General features: G+C 33.8%; 2 protein-coding genes, 1 long non-coding RNA gene and 2 pseudogenes across 3 annotated transcripts; 4 read left to right on the forward strand and 1 right to left on the reverse strand.

The window, feature by feature from the left end:
- Positions 1–462: 462 nt before the first annotated feature.
- On the reverse strand, positions 463–2,032 carry LOC145617100 ((21S)-21-acetoxyl-apo-melianone synthase SDR pseudogene; annotated as a pseudogene).
- Positions 2,033–3,809: 1,777 nt separating this feature from the next.
- Positions 3,810–6,054, forward strand: LOC145618380 (short chain aldehyde dehydrogenase 1-like). The gene is made up of 2 exons (XM_081673153.1): positions 3,810–4,052; positions 5,067–6,054. Exons 1-2 carry the CDS (start codon positions 4,021–4,023, stop codon positions 5,884–5,886), a joined length of 852 nt encoding a protein of 283 aa, XP_081529279.1. The 5' UTR covers positions 3,810–4,020; the 3' UTR covers positions 5,887–6,054.
- Positions 6,055–6,768: 714 nt separating this feature from the next.
- Positions 6,769–9,068, forward strand: LOC145617891 (uncharacterized). Its single transcript, XR_014107811.1, has 3 exons — positions 6,769–6,885; positions 8,362–8,441; positions 8,710–9,068. It is a non-coding gene; the product is annotated as an uncharacterized LOC145617891 (long non-coding RNA).
- A 391-nt stretch (positions 9,069–9,459) lies between these two features.
- On the forward strand, positions 9,460–10,618 carry LOC145617101 (short chain aldehyde dehydrogenase 1 pseudogene; annotated as a pseudogene).
- A 1,096-nt stretch (positions 10,619–11,714) lies between these two features.
- Positions 11,715–19,070, forward strand: LOC145617102 (short chain aldehyde dehydrogenase 1-like). Its single transcript, XM_081671790.1, has 4 exons — positions 11,715–11,755; positions 13,621–13,732; positions 17,121–17,127; positions 18,388–19,070. The coding sequence occupies exons 1-4, from the start codon at positions 11,715–11,717 to the stop codon at positions 19,068–19,070; spliced, it is 843 nt and encodes a 280-aa protein (XP_081527916.1).
- The last annotated feature ends 171 nt before the right edge of the window (positions 19,071–19,241 follow it).

Raw genomic sequence — 19,241 nt, forward strand, 5'->3', positions numbered from 1 at the left:
AACACCAAACACTTAAGGAATATGTCATTAAGGTGCCATTTTAAAATAGAATTTAATTAAGGTATTCGTGAAAAAAAAAAGTTGGAAGTAGTTCACAATTTGACATAAAAATAAAGTATTTTTTTTGACAATTCTGCCTTTTTTTTTTAGTTATTATTAGCAATATAATAGAATTTTAACATAATTTTAATAACCTATTACGTCTAATTTTTATTAATAGCTTTTTAAAAGTATACATAAGTTAAACTGTTATTATTATTATTATTTTTTTTATTAGAAAGAGAGTATAAAGATCACGGTGGTAATTAAAAAGTACAACTATGTAAGCCACATATCGACAATAAAATCAAACGTAGTTTTTTATTCACTTCCACATACATCTAGCAGTGAATAAGTACCATTAAAACATTTGTTCACATAACACACAAAATCTTCAACATATGCTAATTTTTTGTAAGTTATTTAACTTGAACTGAACGCAAATCCCATAGATGAATTCACTGCACTAGATCCACCATCTAGCACAAGATTATGTCCATTCACAAAACTTCCATCATCACTAGCTAGATACAAAGCCGCTCGAGCAACGTCCTCGGTCATCAAGACCCCTTGAGCCCCACTAAGCCTTGGTGCCATGCCACTAAATACACCCGAAGGGGAGATACAATTCACCCTTATACCATGTTGCTTAAGCTCAACACTCAAATTTTTCGCCAACCCTAAAATGGCATGCTTAGACATTGTGTAAGGGTGAGTTGCAATACCTCCTATTAGTGTGCATACACTACAAGTGAACAATATGCAACCCTCCTTTTGTGGCACCATGACTCGAGCAGCATGCTTGGCTCCAAAGAATGAACCATATAGGTTCACTCTAAGGACTCGACCCACCTCCTCTTGAGTCGAGTCTAAAATTGAGCCTCTAGGTTTGTCCCTTATGCCTGCATTGTTGTACATTATGTCTAGCTTACCATACTTGAAGATTGTGTAGTCTATAAGGTCACGAACTTCTTCTTCTATTGATATGTTGCAGTGGAAGTACATGATGTTGTCGTTGTTGAGACTCTTGGCCAATTTTTGGCCTAGATCGTCTTGAATATCAGCAATTATGACTTTGGCTCCGTTTTCCCAAAAGAGTTTTACTGCACTTGCTCCAATTCCACTTGCTCCTCCTGTCACTATTGCGACCTTTCCATCCAATCTAATTGCAATTTAATAATTTCAGATTAGAGAATGATGACTAACTATGCAAATTAGTTGCATATGCTTTGCAAACTATAATATTGTGAAATTGCAATTTGGGAGCGATTTTTTTTGATGAATTCATAATTAATTAATACAATACATATTAAAGTAACAAAGATATACAAGTACTTCATAAGTTTGAAGCATATTGTAAAGTGTACGACTAACATTATTTCACGTGTCATTGATGATAATTTTCTATATACAATTGGTTGTACCTCGCTTGTACATGTTACTAAGATTATTTCTCTGCATAAGTGATTACACATAATACATGTAAGCATATTGGTAAAAAAAAAAGTCTCTAGCTATGATCAACCAAATGAAATGTGCTAATTACTTTATGAGCTTTTAATCAAGCCGGTAAACCAACTCTATTACAATCACAACCTAATCTAAAAGCAATGCAAGTACAAATATAAACTAGTATTATTTCGATATACTTTTGACATGTTACTTTAACCTTAGAATTGAATATGTCTACATTACTAACATATTTTTGACTTACCAAATTACATATAGATATGAATACTCGTACTAATTATGGATTAAGGGGTAGCATTTATAGAAATATACACATGGATAAGGTGCATCTAATAGTATATATATATATATATTTTTTTTCTCAGTTTGATATTATTGCTCATTTAACATCAATAAATGAGCAACAATTAATCTCAACGAGTGTACTCTTTGCCTGGGTATATGTAAGAATGTTCAGCCTTTATATACCAAGGGGAGTTGTTTATGCTTACCTTTTGTTGCTTGATGTGGGTAAAAACATCATATCGCCTAAATAACCGGATTGAAAGCACAAAAAAGGAAGAGAAGTTTGAAGAATTAATACTTTGTATGTAATTTGGTTGAACATCAATCTTGTTTGATGTCCTACTTATATACAGATTATCACTTGATTAATCAAATACACAAAATTATAACAAAGATTTACGTATAAATAAAGATTTACGTGGGACGTCACATTGGATTTGTTATCGCAAGATTTTCATTTGACCAAGTTCTAAATTGTATCATATTCATATTAAATACGAATCATTAAATTCACATTGTAAGATATGAAAATTTTCATGACATCAGGTTGATTAATATGGAGTAGCTTTTTTCAATAAGTCACTAGCTGATACGAATTATTAAAAAAAATAAATAATCCTCCATTAAGACTTAAGATACAGTATTATTGTATTAAGGTTTGGCGCAAATTTTTGGCTGAGGTCGCGCTTAGCCATCGCTGGCTGAGGTCACGCCCAACAGATGAACATTTACTATAAAAAAATGAACATTTACTAGAAAAAAAATGAACATTTGTTTTTGAACATTGCATTATATAAAAATGAACATTTATAATATAAGAGTAAAATAAAGAGAGTATGAAATTGTTATTGTTATATATTTGATATTATATAATTGAACATTTTAGTTGTAAATAACAATAAACCTATGATGTTATTGTTTATTCATCAACATTTTTTAAAGTTTCAAATTAAATACCTTTATTTGTTCTATTTTCTTGAATGAATATCATGCAATTGAGCTATATGATTTAATATTTAATACCAATTAAATAAATCAACAACATGTTTTTAAATAATGAACAAAATGCTAATGTTCATTGAACATCCTTTACTATAAAAACGAACATTTTATACAATTGAACAAACACAAAAAGTTGTACTTCGTACTAATTAAAAAATAAAATGAACATTTATTTTTTATAAGAATGAACATCATAAATTCATAACACATGAAAATGAACATTTAATTTATAAGAATGAACATTATAGTGCATGAAAATGAACATTTAATTATTAAAAAATACAAAATTATTGTAAAATAGGCTCAGCTAGAAAATATTCATTTTTATTATACCAAATGTTCAATTTGGCAGTGACCTCAGCTAGTGTTGGCTGAGGTTGACCTCAGCCATTGGCCTTTTGTTTTTTCGTAATTTCGCTATTTTGTATGGGCAAATAATTTTGGCCCATCATGAATCTGCTTTGTTAAGGCCCAACTACTCAACTGGGGCCAAGAGGCAGGAGCTTCCTTGGCTACTAACCCATTAAGAAAAATACAAAGAAATAAAGAAATAAAGGCCATGGGCGTAAAGGCCCCTATCACTACTACTATCATAATCACTGTCATTCATTCTAATATATATAAAGAAATAATTTACAGGTGTTGTAGACATGACACGACCCGACATGATTCAACATGTAGATTAGTCATGCATAGACCTCAATTGAAATTTTGACATGAGCTTGGTACAACATGACTTCTCTTGCTCCATTTAGGCATGCATGATTTCAGTAATATGAGACACGTTGACATCAACACACGGGCTAGCATCATCGACCAGTACCCATCTTTTGGAAATTATTTCTATCCCCTCTCAAGGTTTTTAAAAAGTACGCAAATTAATGGATTAACCTTCTCTCAAGGATCGACTCTAGGCCTATATCTATAAGACACATAACACTCCTTCCTAACTTGTTATTAGTTTTAGAGAAATTTAATCCCCAAAAAACATGCCACTCAATTAGTCAACAGAACCACAGTGAAAAAGCAATAATAATGTGTGTGATTTAGATATGTTACCAACTAATCTCCTATTATATATAACACGTGATTTGTAAGTATGCACTTTACAAATAAGTTGTAGAAGGTGCCATTTTCCTCCCTACAATTATTAGAGATCAAAACTTGTGAAAAATATAATTATCAAAGGCGTTGATAAATAAAAAGAGGCTAACAATCAACGGCATGTCATCAATGGCTCCTCTCACGGCTCAGAGGTTTGAATTACTTCTTCTTCTTGCTCATTTTTTATTAATTTTTTTATTTTTCTAACTATGTTAAACATTATCATAGTTTTTGTCCAGTTAAAGAATGCATACTAAATAAAATATAATATTCGATCTCATGAAAGAATTAATTTAACTTATTAGCTTTGAAGTTCTGTAATGTTATGATGTTAGACGTGGTAGCATATAACAAAAATAATCGGGATCGATGGATTAATTTCAATTCATGTTTGAGTGGTTAAATATTGTTACTTTTTTTTTTAATGATTATTTTGGTTCAAGTAAGTTTTATTTGATTTGACAGAAATGATTAAAATCCTCTAAATGTAGGCTTCATAATTGGTGATAATTTTGATGATATCAATTACGAACTACTTGTATAAGATAGTGATAACATTATAATTAAAGCAAAACGAGTGTATTATCAACTATCAAGTGCAATTTGTCGCTATAGACAAGTTCTTATTTTCAAAAATGTCACATGAAAACTTACCATGGTTAGAATTTGAAATTTTCACTAGCTAGTATAAAGGGAAGGGATAATAATGGGAGATGATAAGCCAATTTTACCCTTAATATATATAGAGTAATAAGGAAGGGGAAAGGAGATAGATACGGAGCATTGATTAGTTGTATATATGTTGTGTTACTTGAACATGTGAGTGACATATAATAACTACAGGTGTAAACTCGGTGACAAGGTCTTCAAATTCGGTTCGTTGTGTGTCGAGTTAGGTTAGATTGGGTTGATCCTAACGTAGTATAAATTTGAGTCATATGTTAAATTATAGTGTCCATACAAGTCAAAATTACGATCGGGTTATTTTTGAATCGTGTCAGTTTTTAACACCTCGTGTACTAGAGTGTGTCAATAAAAGGGGTTGATAGAAATTTTTAGTAACTAAACAAAGTTGTCAGTTGGCAATTTCATAACAAACCAACTAACTATGACTATGAGTATTTAATGGTACTCGTATAATTTGTTGAAACATCACAATTTTGTAGGTTGAAAGGTAAGGTTGCAATCATAACAGGGGGATCAAGTGGGTTTGGAAAGACCACAGCAAAATTATTTGTCCAACACGGCGCCAAAGTCGTAATCGGGGATGTTCAAGACGAGCAAGGCCATTCCTTGTGCAATGAAATAATTGCTTCTAACAACAACGACGACGACATAATCACTTACGTTCATTGCAATGTATCCGATGACAACGATGTCAAAAATCTCATTGATCACACCATCTCTAAGCACGGAAAACTCGACATCATGTTTAATAACGCTGGTACATACGGAGATCCAAACCCATCAATTTTAACTTCCACCAATGAAAATTTTAAAACCGTGTTTGAAACAAACGTGTACGGTGGCTTCTTAGGAGCTAAGCATGCCGCGAGGGTGATGATTCCGGCTAAGTCCGGTGTCATTCTCTTTACGGCTAGCATTGCATCAGTGATGGGTTTCGAGTCAACTCATGCATACACCATGTCAAAGCACGCAATAGTTGGTTTAATGAAAAACTTGTGCGTTGAAATGGGGCAATATGGCATTAGGGTGAATGCGATATCACCAAGTGTTGTATCTACGCCGTTAATGATTAATGCATTGGGGTCTTTGGGGATAAATAAGGAGAAGGTCGACGAAATAAACAGTGAATCTTATGTGCTCAAAGGGGCAACACCAGAGGCCTTGGATGTTGCTAATGCGGCATTGTTTTTGGCAAGTGATGAGGCTAAATTTGTGAGTGGTGCTAATCTTTTTGTTGATGGTGGGTATACTATCACTAATCCATCTTTTACCATGACTCTCAATAAACATTCTGTATGAGATAAACAATTTATATGCATGAGATAATAAAATGCATATGAACCATTTATATGAACGTATACATTGTAATAAGGCTTATGTGTATGTTAGTATATACTCCGTAATATGGGTAAGAATTACGGGTATGTTACTGTTTAGTAATGTAATGAATTTTCCCATTTATGAACATAAATAATGCATTCTTCGTCTAATAATTGTGTATGAATGTAGCTATCAGTATAACACATAATGAACCATGAAATCAATGTGTGTATAACAAATTGGATGGTGGTTGGGCTAGGTAGACGCCTTTTGTGCTAGGGCTTGTCGCTTGTGTTGATAAGGCTTATCTATTTGTGTCTAGTTAGAGAGGTTGGATATATAGGTCACACTTTAGGAGGAGATTGTTGATCCATTTGATTTAACGACATTAAACATTTTCAATGAATTCATATGATTTTTTATAAGATTGGCCCACTTATTTAAAATGTGTCGACCCATTTATATAAATCAATTTTGAATAAAATAAAATAAAACTATGGGGTCTCATAGACGCATCATAGCCTGAGACATAAATCGGACAATACATAAACATCACTTATCATAATTTAATATCAGCAAGAGTACAACATAACACTACGATTTCTTAGCTCAATTGGACAAAACGATTCACTTGAACAAAGGTACATTAATTTTTATGGCCCGAGAAATTAACAAATAAATTTTGACGCGCGCAACAATTATTAAACCTACCCCCTAGCAATCAACAAATAAATTTTGACGTGTTCCCAAAATTCTACTCTCTCAAGGTTCACAAAAAAATACTCCAAGTACGTGTATTTTGGAAGCATGGACTTTATAGATAAGTTGCCAAAGGTGCCATTTTCCAATTTCCACCCTATAATTTTATACAGAATTATTAGAGAGCAAAAGTTGTAAGAATATATCGAAGGTGCAGATAAATTAAAAGAGGTCAAGAATGAGCAACATATCATCAATGGCTCCTCTTACTGCCCAGAGGTGTGATTTTCTTTCTTGCTCATTTTCTTACTTCACTTTTTTTATATTTTTAGATATGATTGTTTATCATAGTTTTTGGGAAGTTTTAGGAGTACATTTGGTGCAACATTTCAATCTCATGAAATACTTTATTAATTAGCTTCTTAGTTTTGGTATGATATAGACCATAAAATACAAATAATAAGTGAAAAAATTACTTAATAGGAAAATCATTTTCTCGGAAAGTGGTTTCAATCAAAATAAACGGAGCCTTAATCAATGCATAGAACAGTTAACTTTAACTTGAACAATTGAATAGTTGCACGCCAGCAATCAAACTGCATCTTATTGATAGTTCTGGCTAGCCCTTGACTTACTGGTGGCATTAATGTTTAGACCACTAAGGGCCTGTTCATATTTACTGAATTGAGCTGAACTGAACTGAACTGAACTGATTGGAGCTGAACTGAACTGAACTGAACTGATTGGAACTAAACTGACTGAACTGAACTGAATTGAGCTGAAATGAATATTTTATGTGAGAGGGAAATTAAGAGCTGAACTGAACTGAACTGATTGGAACTGAACTGAACTGATTGGAGCTGAACTGAACTGAACTGAACTGAAATTAAGTAAATATGAACAGGCCCTAAATTCTTACGCTCATTGTAATACAGGATTGATTGATTACTAATAAGTTTTTTAATGGAGAATAATTAATATGTTTAACTAATCTTTATGTGAGTATAACTTTGATGATGAATTCAACCATATTTTTTAGGTAAAATTGGTATAAACCATTTTTTTTGTCCAACGTTTTTGAAAAAACCACCTTTTAGGTTTTATTTTTCAACTAAACCACCTTTTAAGTACCTAAATTTTTTTTGCACCACCCCTATTTCAAATTTTGACGAAAAAATTAACTAAGACGTCAAAAGGGCCCACAACTTGTGCCTTTCGCTCCTAAATCATGTAATTTTTCACCTCCAAAAACATTTGACCCTTCCCTTTATATATTTGCATGACTAAATTGAGTAAAGCTCTAAAAAACCAAACCTAATTTTGCTAACCTAATTTTGCTACAAAAATTAAATTGTAATATTTGTTTATTCTCAAAACCTAAATTGAGGTAATTGAAGTGGATGGTTGAGATGGAAGGGAAGGTTTTGCTATGGTTGATGATTTGGAAGTGGATGGTTGAGATGCAATCTGTTGAGTTAAGCACAAATTTGGGTACTCAATTCTACAATTTTTCACCGTTTAGGTACTGAATTTATTTTCTTCACCGTTTGGGTACTGAATACCAAATTCCGGCAAAAAAAATTAATTCCCCTTAAGAATTGAGTACCTTTGGTAAACAATTCAGTACCTTGGGTTAACTCTAAGTGGGGCCCACCCGAATTAAAAAAGTGTCGGTCAAAATTTTATTTTCCCCTTTTCTTATTCTTCTGTTCCCTTTATTCCCCTTTATTCTTTCCAATTCTGGAAAATATATAGCTGCGAATTTGGTGAAGAACACGAGCATTCCTTTGGGAAAATTTGGGGAAAACAACACTTAGCGCATCCATTTTTTTGAGGTAACCTTCATTACTCATTGTTTTTGTTGTTATTTTGATATAAATTTCGAATTTTTTGGCCAATTGATGATCTTATTTTGCGAGTTAGGGTTTATGGTTTTGTGGGTTTTGTGAACGAAATTGATGATGTTGATTCGTTGTTTTTTTGAGACATAATTTGTTGCTGTGTTGTTGTTTGTTGATGGATTATGCAAGTGTTGTTGATGGATTTTGTTTTATTGTTGTTTCTTATGCGGAAGGGTTTGATTAATGTATGTGTTTTGCGAAGGAAAACAAGGGAGGTTTTGCTTCAACTGGACTGCAGTACAGTAGGGAAGATATTGAAGAAGCAGCAGCTGTTCTGATTTTTTTTTTTATTTTTTTTTATTTTGAGAAAATCGTTGATGATGAATTTAGGATAAGAAAACTGGATTGAATCTGTTTTGCTGCTACTTTGTTGCTGGTGTATTCATGGCATTTTTTTGCCTAGTTCAGACCTCTTTTTTAAATGTGTGTGCGCTTAAAACAGATGTTGACATTCTAAAAAGAAAGATAATGTACCGTTTTTGTAAACAATTTTTTTTACTCCTACAATTCTAATTATACTGCAATGTGAACTACTTGGCCTTTTGTGTGAAAAAACTTCATGTTCTTTGTTTATTTTCATTAATTCTCTTTCACTTTATTTGTTTCATATTTCTTGAATGGATCCTTGTAAATGATTCATATTAACTGACCTAAATCATTTTGGAACAAATATATTATTGTTGTATATTACACTCACCAATTATTTAAATATTTTTAGATTCTATTCAATTTATAAAAAAATCAATATTAAGTAAAAATAATTTAAGTTTAGTAAATATAAGTTCTATTCAGTGAAAATAATTTCAGTTCAGTAAAAATCAGTAATGCTAAAAAAAATTTATAATTGGAAATCAGTAAAAAAAAATAATTTTAGTTCAATAAAAATAATTTAATTTCAGTAAAATTAAGTTTAGTTTAATTTAATAAAAAAAAAAAATTCGATTCATCAAAAATGGTAAAAAGTGAATAGGAACTACCCCACCCTCTAATAACTTTTATCCCAAAATTGCACCAACGACCCCACCCTCTAATTACGGAATTACCCGATGCCACTCAAATACCTCAACTGGTTGGAGCTCTCATCTCGATTTCAGGAGATCTTGGAATCGATTCTCACCCCCACCCTTTGTAAGTTGAAAGGTAAGGTCTCAATCATAACCCCAAAAAAAAAAAATATTCTTACCCACACCAATTAAACTTATGCTAGCACTTACCTCCGTTAATTATTATTATTTATTTTTATTTTTTTGGGCCTCAATATTACCATTTTCATTTAAAACTTTGTAGGTTGAAAGGTAAGGTCGCAATCATAACTGGAGGAGCAAGTGGGTTAGGAAAGGCCACAGCAAAACTCTTTGTCCAACACGGCGCCAAAGTTGTGGTCGGAGATGTTCAAGATGAGCAAGGACTATCCTTGTGCAATGAAATAATTGCATCCAACACCAACGACAACGATCACGAAAACATAATCACATACATTCATTGCAATGTATCCGAAGATAATGATGTCAAAAATCTCATTGATCTCACTATCTCTAAACACGGAAAACTCGACATCATGTTCAACAACGCTGGTATATACGGAGACACAACCCCATCTATTTTAAGTACCACAAATGAGAATTTTAAAAGCGTGTTTGAAACAAACGTGTATGGTGGCTTCTTAGGAGCTAAGCATGCTGCAAGGGAGATGATTCCGGCTAAGTCCGGTGTCATTCTCTTTACGGCTAGCACTGCGTCAATGATGGCTCTCGATGCACCTCATGCATATATACACCATGTCGAAGCACGCAATCATTGGTTTGATGAAAAACTTGTGCATTGAAATGGGACAATATGGCATAAGGGTGAATGCGATATCGCCTTGTGCTGTTTCTACGCCATTAGCAACGAATGCATTGGGGATGGATAAGGAGACGATTGACGAAGTAATTCGTGAATCTTATGTGCTCAAAGGGGTTAAATCAGAGCCCTTGGATGTTGCAAATGCAGCATTGTTTTTGGCAAGTGATGAGGCTAAGTTTGTGAGTGGTGCTAATTTTGTAGTTGATGGTGGGTATACTATCACTAATCCATCTTTTACCATGGCTCTCACTAAACATTCTATATGAAACTAAAAAAAATATGCCATTTAGAACATTGGCCCAAGGAAAAGAGGTGTTTAAGAAAATCACAATGATATTGATCAATAGTCAATAAGCGTGCTAGCTAATATAGTAGTCAAGTAGTGGACTATATAAGTATATATATGAACCCATATTGGTACAATGTAATTAATAATGCCTATTTTAGCAAACACAATGTCAGTGAATCACCATGTAAATAAATGGGTGTGTTATTGTTGTTTTTCATTAATCTTTAATTCTTTTTAAAACCGATTAAAACAAAATGGTAAAGCTATGCATGTATTGAGTTGACACGAGAATGAATCCAATATGAACTTGATATAGCACAAGAGGCACATTGATGAGCAACACGTTAAAATCTTTTAGCTAAAATAAATAATTCGTATATCACAAAATATATGAGGGATACCTAGTCAATTCCCCAGATAAACAAAGGGGTATAATTGTCTTTTCAAGTAGTAGTGGAGGGGTATATGCGTCTTTTCATATACTAGTTAAGGGGTATATGTGTAATTTCCTCACCAAACAGTAAAAGCAAAAGGCAAACAATAATTAGATAGCTCACCAAAAGTACTGAATAAATGACCCTGCTTTTTCAATATATTTAAAAAAAAATGCCATCAGATTAACAAAAATTCGTTTATCTGCCAGATCAACTTGTATTTTCCCAAAATATATAACCCAAAAAATATCCAATATATCTACTACGTATCTCAATACATGTTTTTCAAAATTGTGTAAATATGGTGGGATGACACGAGAATGACCAAATCCAACATGAGTATGTTTACCAAATCCTACTACTCCACATTTTTCTTTATTCAATTTTAGTCATTCCTAAATACTTATGCTGCGCTAATGGCATATGAGACTTATAAAGGACGAAGGAAGTAAAAAAAAAAAACGTGTGTTTAGACATTTCAATCAAGTAATCTCCTAAAATAGTACATGTCTTTTGGAAGCTAGCACTTTATTATAGACAAAATGCAAAAAGTACCATTTTTCCACGCTATGATTTAAAGAGAATTAGAGAGCAAGAGTAGTAAGATCAAAAGCGTGGATAAGTAGAAAGAGGCCAAGAATGAACGGCATATCATCAACTGCTCCTCTTACTGCCCAAAGGTTTGAATTATTTCTTTCTTGCTCATTTTCTTACTTCACTTTTTTTTTTTTTTAGTTGTAAAAATCATAGGAGTACATTCGATTTCATTAACTTAACTTCTTAGGTTCTTTAGGGATAGATAGAATATTAAATATGAATGTTTAGTGAAGAAATTACTTGATAGGAACATCTTTTTTTTGGAAAATAGTTTTCATCAAGATAAATAGCCTTAATCGTTGCACAAAACAATTAAATTTGAGCTATTGAAAGAGCTAGCTATTACTTTCCTTGCATCTTGCCAGCAACCAAATTAAACGTATAAAAGCATATGTTAGTATGTGGCATGCCAAATTTATTTGATGATGATTAGCTTACCATTAGAGATGTTCTGGACCAAGTACACTTAATAGCTCATAATAAATTACCAATATATAACGACGGAGATTTTACATGGTCATCTAAGAGGAAGTAGTAATGGAGGAATGTTATTTATTTGTTAATACATAAAAATGATTAAAATATTCTAAAGATACATGGTAGAGAGAGAAAAAAGGAGAGAGATAGGAAGAGAGAGTTTTTTATGTGGACCCTACCTATTTTTTGGTCATATTGTCTCTCGTGATGAGTGACCACATGCTGATTGTTCCACTGAAAGCTTATATAGTACCCTTGAATTTTCAGTGGTACTATTATTTATGCATAAAATTAGTAAAACTGAATGCATAAATAATACCACTATATGCATAAATAGTATCACGTTATGTTTAGTAATATTATTTGATCATCCAATGATACCAAAATATGCATTCGTCTGTATATCGTGTAATTACATAAATGCCCCTTGTTATGCACTTCTATATGCATAACATTCCTCCCTTTAAAATCTCTCTCACCTTTAAAACATATCATATATTAAACTAAATAATGGCTCGTTGTGATTAGCTGAAATTTTACATGTCATCATCATTTTTTTTAATTTTTTTTTAAATTGCCAAATTAATTAAAATGTTTGTTTTAATTTCTAAAATTCATTTTCACTTTTCAAAAATAAAAATATGTTTTTCTAAAATTATAATAGAATTTTCAAAATTAATAAATGAATTTAAGAATTTAGAAAAACTGGTTTTTAGTTAATTTAGGCATACAAAAATCTACATTACACATGTAAAATTTCAGCCAATCACATTGTGTCAATTAGTTAAGCTAATAATAGTCATTTTCAATTGACTACTATAAAATTTTCAAAATAGTGACATCTGTTTTTATCAATAATGAGACTAGAGGTAGGCTTTATTTTTATACAAACTCAAGATACAACATACATTATTGTGATGCAAAATATATATGATTTGTACTTCGTATAAAATATGCTTCACTTAATTAATTACCATTATCAATTTAGACCAAATAACTAAGATTTGATGGTGTAACTAGTGTGTCACCCGAGCGTTGCCCCGGGATGTTACTTTGAGTGATTTCTTTTTATTTTTTTTTTAATAAAGTGTTTGAAGTATTACTAATTTGGAATATAATGTTGAATATTGAAGAGAATATAAAGAATAATATGTGTCTCTTTGTTTTTGAGTTTGGATCGATGCAATTTTGTATTCTGCATTTAAATACATTTATGTGGATAAATAGAACATAAATAATTGGTAGTTAAGATGGTAAGGCATGTGGTGTTTCCTCCATGAGGTTAGGAGTTCAAACCTCTTTATATGCGTTTTTAATTAACATTGCCATGGATTATTGAGTGGTGACATGGCGCGATGCCATAGGATATTGAGTAGTGACGTGGCACACGTGACACATAAACGTTTTTAGGAACGCTTTTTAATATATAAGTATAGAAGTATAGATTTGTTGACAAGTTACAACTGCGCAGGTTGAAAGATAAGGTTGCAATTATAACAGGGGGAGCCAGTGGATTTGGAAAGACCACAACAAAACTCTTTTTCCAACACGGCGCCAAAGTCGTGATCGGCGATGTTCAAGATGTAGAGAATAATATTTGATTGAGTAAATTACTTTTTACAAGGATTACAAGGGTATTTATACAAATATATGTTCAACATAATATTATATTCTAGCACTATCCTAGGAGAGAATAAAGCCTAATTAATTAAGAAAATATTTACATATAGAAGGCAATATATATTAATGGCAATATTCTTGATAATTGCTCACTGAATATTTGGGATATCAATTATCTCTAACATGCCCCCGCAAGATGGACGATCTCTTAGTGAGGCCGATCTTGGAAGATAATGTTTGAAATCTTGTGCTAGCAAGAGGATTTGTCAATGCATCGGCTAACTGATCATTACCAGAAATGTATGAGACACGAATATCGCCACTTTGAACATGTTCTCGTACAAAGTGGTAGTCTAGCTAAGTGCTTCATTTTTGAGTGGAATTTTGGATTTGCAGCAACATATGTAGCTCCCATATTGTCACAATAAATAGCAGGTGGGGTAGTAGGTTTATAACCAAGCTCTTTTAAAAGATTAATCACCCATAAGACTTCTGTAGTTGTATTAGCAATGGCTCGATATACCGCTTCCGTTGTTGAGCGAGCACATGTCTTTTGTTTACGAGAGCTCCATGAGATAGGATTACGACCAAGATACACAATATAGCCGGTAGTAGAGATATAGTCATCTTTATCACCGACCCAATCAGCATCTGTGAAAGCATGTAAGCAACTTGATGAGTTATTGTGTATAAGTAGGCCATGATAAAGAGTTCCTCCAAGATATCTTAACCATCGTTTTAGAGCAACCCAATGTTGATGAGTGGGCTTGTGCATGAACTGAGACAATCTGTTTACAGCAAAAGCAACATCAGGACGGGTTAGTGACAAATATTGTAAGCTTCCCACAAGACCTCGAAATTCTGTAGGATTAACCACTGGAGAGTCATAGTCAAGAGAAAGAGGGGGGTGAGAGATCATAGGAGTTGAATTAGACTTAGCATTGGTCATATTAGCTTTATGGAGGATATCTTGGATATATTTTTGTTGACTAAGGAATAGACCACTAGAATGAGGTTGAACTTCAACACCCAAAAAATAAGAAAGATTACCAAGATCTTTTAGAGAGAAACGTTGAGAGAGTTGGGTTATAATAGAATTAAGGAGTGAGGTATTTGACCCGGTAACGATTATGTCATCCACATACACGAGAATGTAAAATGTTTCTTGTCGATGACGGAGAATAAATAATGAAGAATCTGAGATTGAGTTACGGAAGCCGAGACTTAGAAGATATGTTTTGAGCTCATTATACCAAGCTCGAGGAGCTTGTTTGAGACCATAAAGAGCTTGACGCAATTTGCATACATGAGTAGGATGAGTGGTATCAATAAAACCGGGTGGTTGGGTCATATAGACATCTTCCTTAAGGGTGCCTTAGAGAAAGGCATTATTAATATCAATTTGTTGGAGAGAACAACTATGTGTCACAACAATGGATAGGACAGTTCGTATGGTTGCGGGTTTGACAACCGGACTAAAAGTTTCGGTGTAGTCAAGGCCCGGGCGTTGGTGAAAGCCCTTGGCTACTAGACGAGCTTTATATCGATCAATGGTGCCATCAGGTTTATATTTCGTATGATAAACCCACTTGCGTCCAATTAGATTCTGATTAGAAGGAGGAACTAAATCCCAAGTATGGTTTTTTTTTAAGAGCATCGAATTCATCTTGCATTGCGGCTCGCCACAAAGGATTTCGAAGGGCTTGAGTGATGGTAGTGGGCTCTTGGGAAGTGTCTTGAATAGTGGCAGTGAGATTGAGTTTATCTATGGGCTTACGAATCCCATTTTGTAGTCTTGTAATGTGAGTTGGAGGAAGGGGAGGAGGTGGGGTAATATTATTATTTTGTGTAGCATTTGGAGAAGGTGGGGTAGGAGTAATATTATTAGAAGATGATATAGGAGTATTGGTAGCATTAGTGGACTCATTGGGTAGAGTGTTGTTGGCTGTTTGTAATATTGGTAGTGAGAGAGTACACCATTGATCATTATCTTCTTTTGTGTGCGGTGTTGTACACAATGATGATGAGGCAAAGGGAAAAGTTTCCTCCACAAATTTTACATGCCTTGACACGTATATTTTATTTGTGTTGAGATCAAGACAAAAATAAGCACTTTGGGTAGTAGAATACCCAACAAATACACAAGGAGTGGAACGAGGATAAAGTTTATTAGAGGCATAAGGACGTAGCCACGGGTAACAAAGACACCCAAAACTTCGTAATTTTTTATAGTTGGGAGTTGTACCATATATTTTGTAGAAGGGGGAATTGTAGTTGAGAGTTGAAGTAGGCATTCTATTTATAAGATATACTGCAGTGTTGAAGGCTAAAGTCCAATATTTTCGAGGCATAGAAGCATGAGATAGGAGAGAGAGTCCCGTCTCGACAATGTGACGATGGCGTCTTTCATAATATCCATTGTGTTCTGGAGTATGCGGAGGAGAAGTAAGATGTGTAATGCCATGAGCTGCAAGAAAAGGATCAAGACCTTCATATTCTCCTCCATTATCACTGAAAATAGTTATAATTGACCTTTGAAAATATTTTTCTACTTTTAATTTGAAAAAAAGGAAGACATCCTTAGAGTCTGATTTTTTTTTAGGGGATAATACCACATATATTTTGTATAGTGGTCAACAAAAAGAATGTAATACTTGTAGCCATCATATGATAGAGTGGGGGATGACCAAACATCACTATAAATAACATCTAAAGGACCATTAGAGGAGATTGTATTTTGATAGAATGACATCTTATGGCTTTTATTGCAATCACAAGAGTTACATTGAAAAGCATTAGTCTTAGGAATAGAAAGATTGAAATTGGAACTAATAAGTTGTAAGATAGAATATGAGGGATGGCCTAAACGATGATGCCAATTAGTGGTGGAGAGAGCACTTGTGGCAGTTTGGACAGTGGGTGGTGTAGGACTCCATTCATAGATGCCAGATTTAGTTGGTCCTCCCCGTTCGAAGATCCTTCACATGAAAAGAGTTAGGTGAGAAGGTGATAGATGAATTATTATCACGACAAAACTTTGATATAGAGATTATATTACGAGATACTGAAGGAACATGAAGAATATTTCGAAGAGAAAAACGAGTAAAGGGAGTTAAAAAAGATGTAGAACCAGTGTTGGCTATGGATAGACCCGAGCCATCTCCGATGATGAGTTCATCAGTTCCTTCATACGGGGAGTAAAGAGCAAGATTGTCAAGATCATTTGTGACATGATGTGTTGCTCCACTATCAAGTAACCATCCATTTTGAGTAGTATTTGAGGCAATTGCAGCATATGCACGAGGATGGGCAGATGGTTGATAACCTTTTGCTTCAAATCGGTTTTGTGAGGATGGTGGTATTGTGGCATGAGAAGGATTTTTGGGTTGGATTGCATTAGGAAATTGCTGCTGAAAAATTGGACATTGAGTAACATAATGCCCTTGAACATGACACCATTGGTAACGTCCTTGGTAAGGACGAGAGGAGCGAGGTTGAGATATGGAAGATAGATGATTTGGAGTAGGAAGAATACCATTGGAAGGTGGAGATTGATTACTAAAGGAGTTAGAACGATTGGTTTTGTGAGTATTTTTGGCAGCATAGTTTACGGTAGCCGAAAAGGGAGTGGTAGAAGCAGCCTTATGTTTTAGTGAGAGCTCTTTAGTAATGAGTTTTTCATGCAACTCATCAAATGAAATAGATGATTCTCGGCTATTGACAGCGGTAGCAATACTATCATAATCTGGATCATTGAGTTGTTCAAGAATTTTTTTCAACAAAATCATCAGCTTCAAGGGGACGTCCAAGAGAAGCGAGTTGATCGGCACAATTTTTCATCTCTTGCATATACTCACTGATAGAGCGATTGCCTTTGGTGATACTACGAAGACGATCTTTGATTTTTTTGATATGTCCCTTGGATGGATTAGCATACGTTTTTGCAAGAGTTTGCCAAGCATCATAAGTGGTAGCACATTGGGAAATAAGAGGGACAAGGGATGAAGAAAGAGTTCCAACAAGTGCTCCAAGAATTAATTTATCTTGACGAAACCAGTATGTATAAGCAGAATTGGAGGTAGTAGAATCACCTTCAGTGATGGTTTGAGGAGGAGCAGGGAAAGAGCCATCAATGAATTTGTATAAGTCATACCCAAGCATTGTGGCTTCTAATTGAGTTTTCCATGATATATAATTGGTTGGAGTAAGCTTAATGATATGTTGTAGAGAGATGAGAATAAAGGGCTTAGAGGGATCATCATTATTAGGAATAGAGACTTGGGAGTTAGTGGATGCCATATGAATTGATTGGAGGGGAAACGTGGAAGGGAAACAGAGAAGAAGAAATGGATCTAGGCTCTGAATACTATGTAGAGAATAATATTTGATTGAGTAAATTACTTTTTACAAGGATAATTACAAGGGTATTTATACAAATATATTTTCAACATAATATTATATTCTAGCACTATCCTAGGAGAGAATAAAGCCTAATTAATTGAGAAAATATTTACATATAGAAGGCAATATATATTAATGGCACTATGCTTGATAATTGCTCACTGATTGAAGGCGTGATATTTGGGATATCAATTATCTCTAACACAAGATGAACAAGGCCTTTCCTTATGCAATGAAGTCAACAACGATCACGGAGATGTAATCACTTACGTTCACTGCAATGTATCTGATGACAATGATGTCAAAAATCTCATTGATCACACCATCTCTAAACACAGAAAACTCGACATCATGTTCAACAATGCTGGTATAGTTGGAGACCCGGACCAATCTATTCTAACTTCCACAAATGAGAATTTTAAAAGCGTGTTTGAAATAAATGTGCACGGTGGTTTCTTAGGAGCTAAGCACGCTGCAAGGGTGATGATTCCGGCTAAGTCCGGTGTCATTCTCTTTACCGCTAGTATTGCATCGGTGATATCTATTGAGTCAACACATGCATATGCCATGTCGAAGCACGCAATAGTTGGTTTAACGAAGAACTTGTGCGTTGAATTAGGGCAATATGGCATAAGGGTGAATGCGATTTCGCCAGGTGTTGTTTCAACGCCATTAGTAATGAATGCATTGGGGATAGATAAGAAGACAATTGACGAAAGAATTTGTGAATCTTATGCTCTTAAAGGGGTTACACCGGAGCCCTTGGATGTTGCTAATGCAGCATTGTTTTTGGCAAGTGATGAAGCTAAGTTTGTGAGTGGTGCTAATTTTGTTGTTGATGGTGGGTATACTATCACTAATCCATCTTTTTCTATGGCTCTCAATAAACTTTCTGTATAAAATTAGATTAAATGTCATGTATAAAGTACAATCATGTTTACATCATGCCATAATGGTCGCAATGTATGTAGCTAGCTAGCTAATAATTTAATAAAGTGTTACATATATTTGAAGGCATATTTGTACAATAATATAAATTGGCTTATGTTCGGAGTATTAGTTAACATAATG

This window comes from Chenopodium album, chromosome 26 (assembly GCF_948465745.1).
Source record: "Chenopodium album chromosome 26, dcCheAlbu1.1, whole genome shotgun sequence".
Taxonomy (NCBI): domain Eukaryota; kingdom Viridiplantae; phylum Streptophyta; class Magnoliopsida; order Caryophyllales; family Amaranthaceae; genus Chenopodium; species Chenopodium album.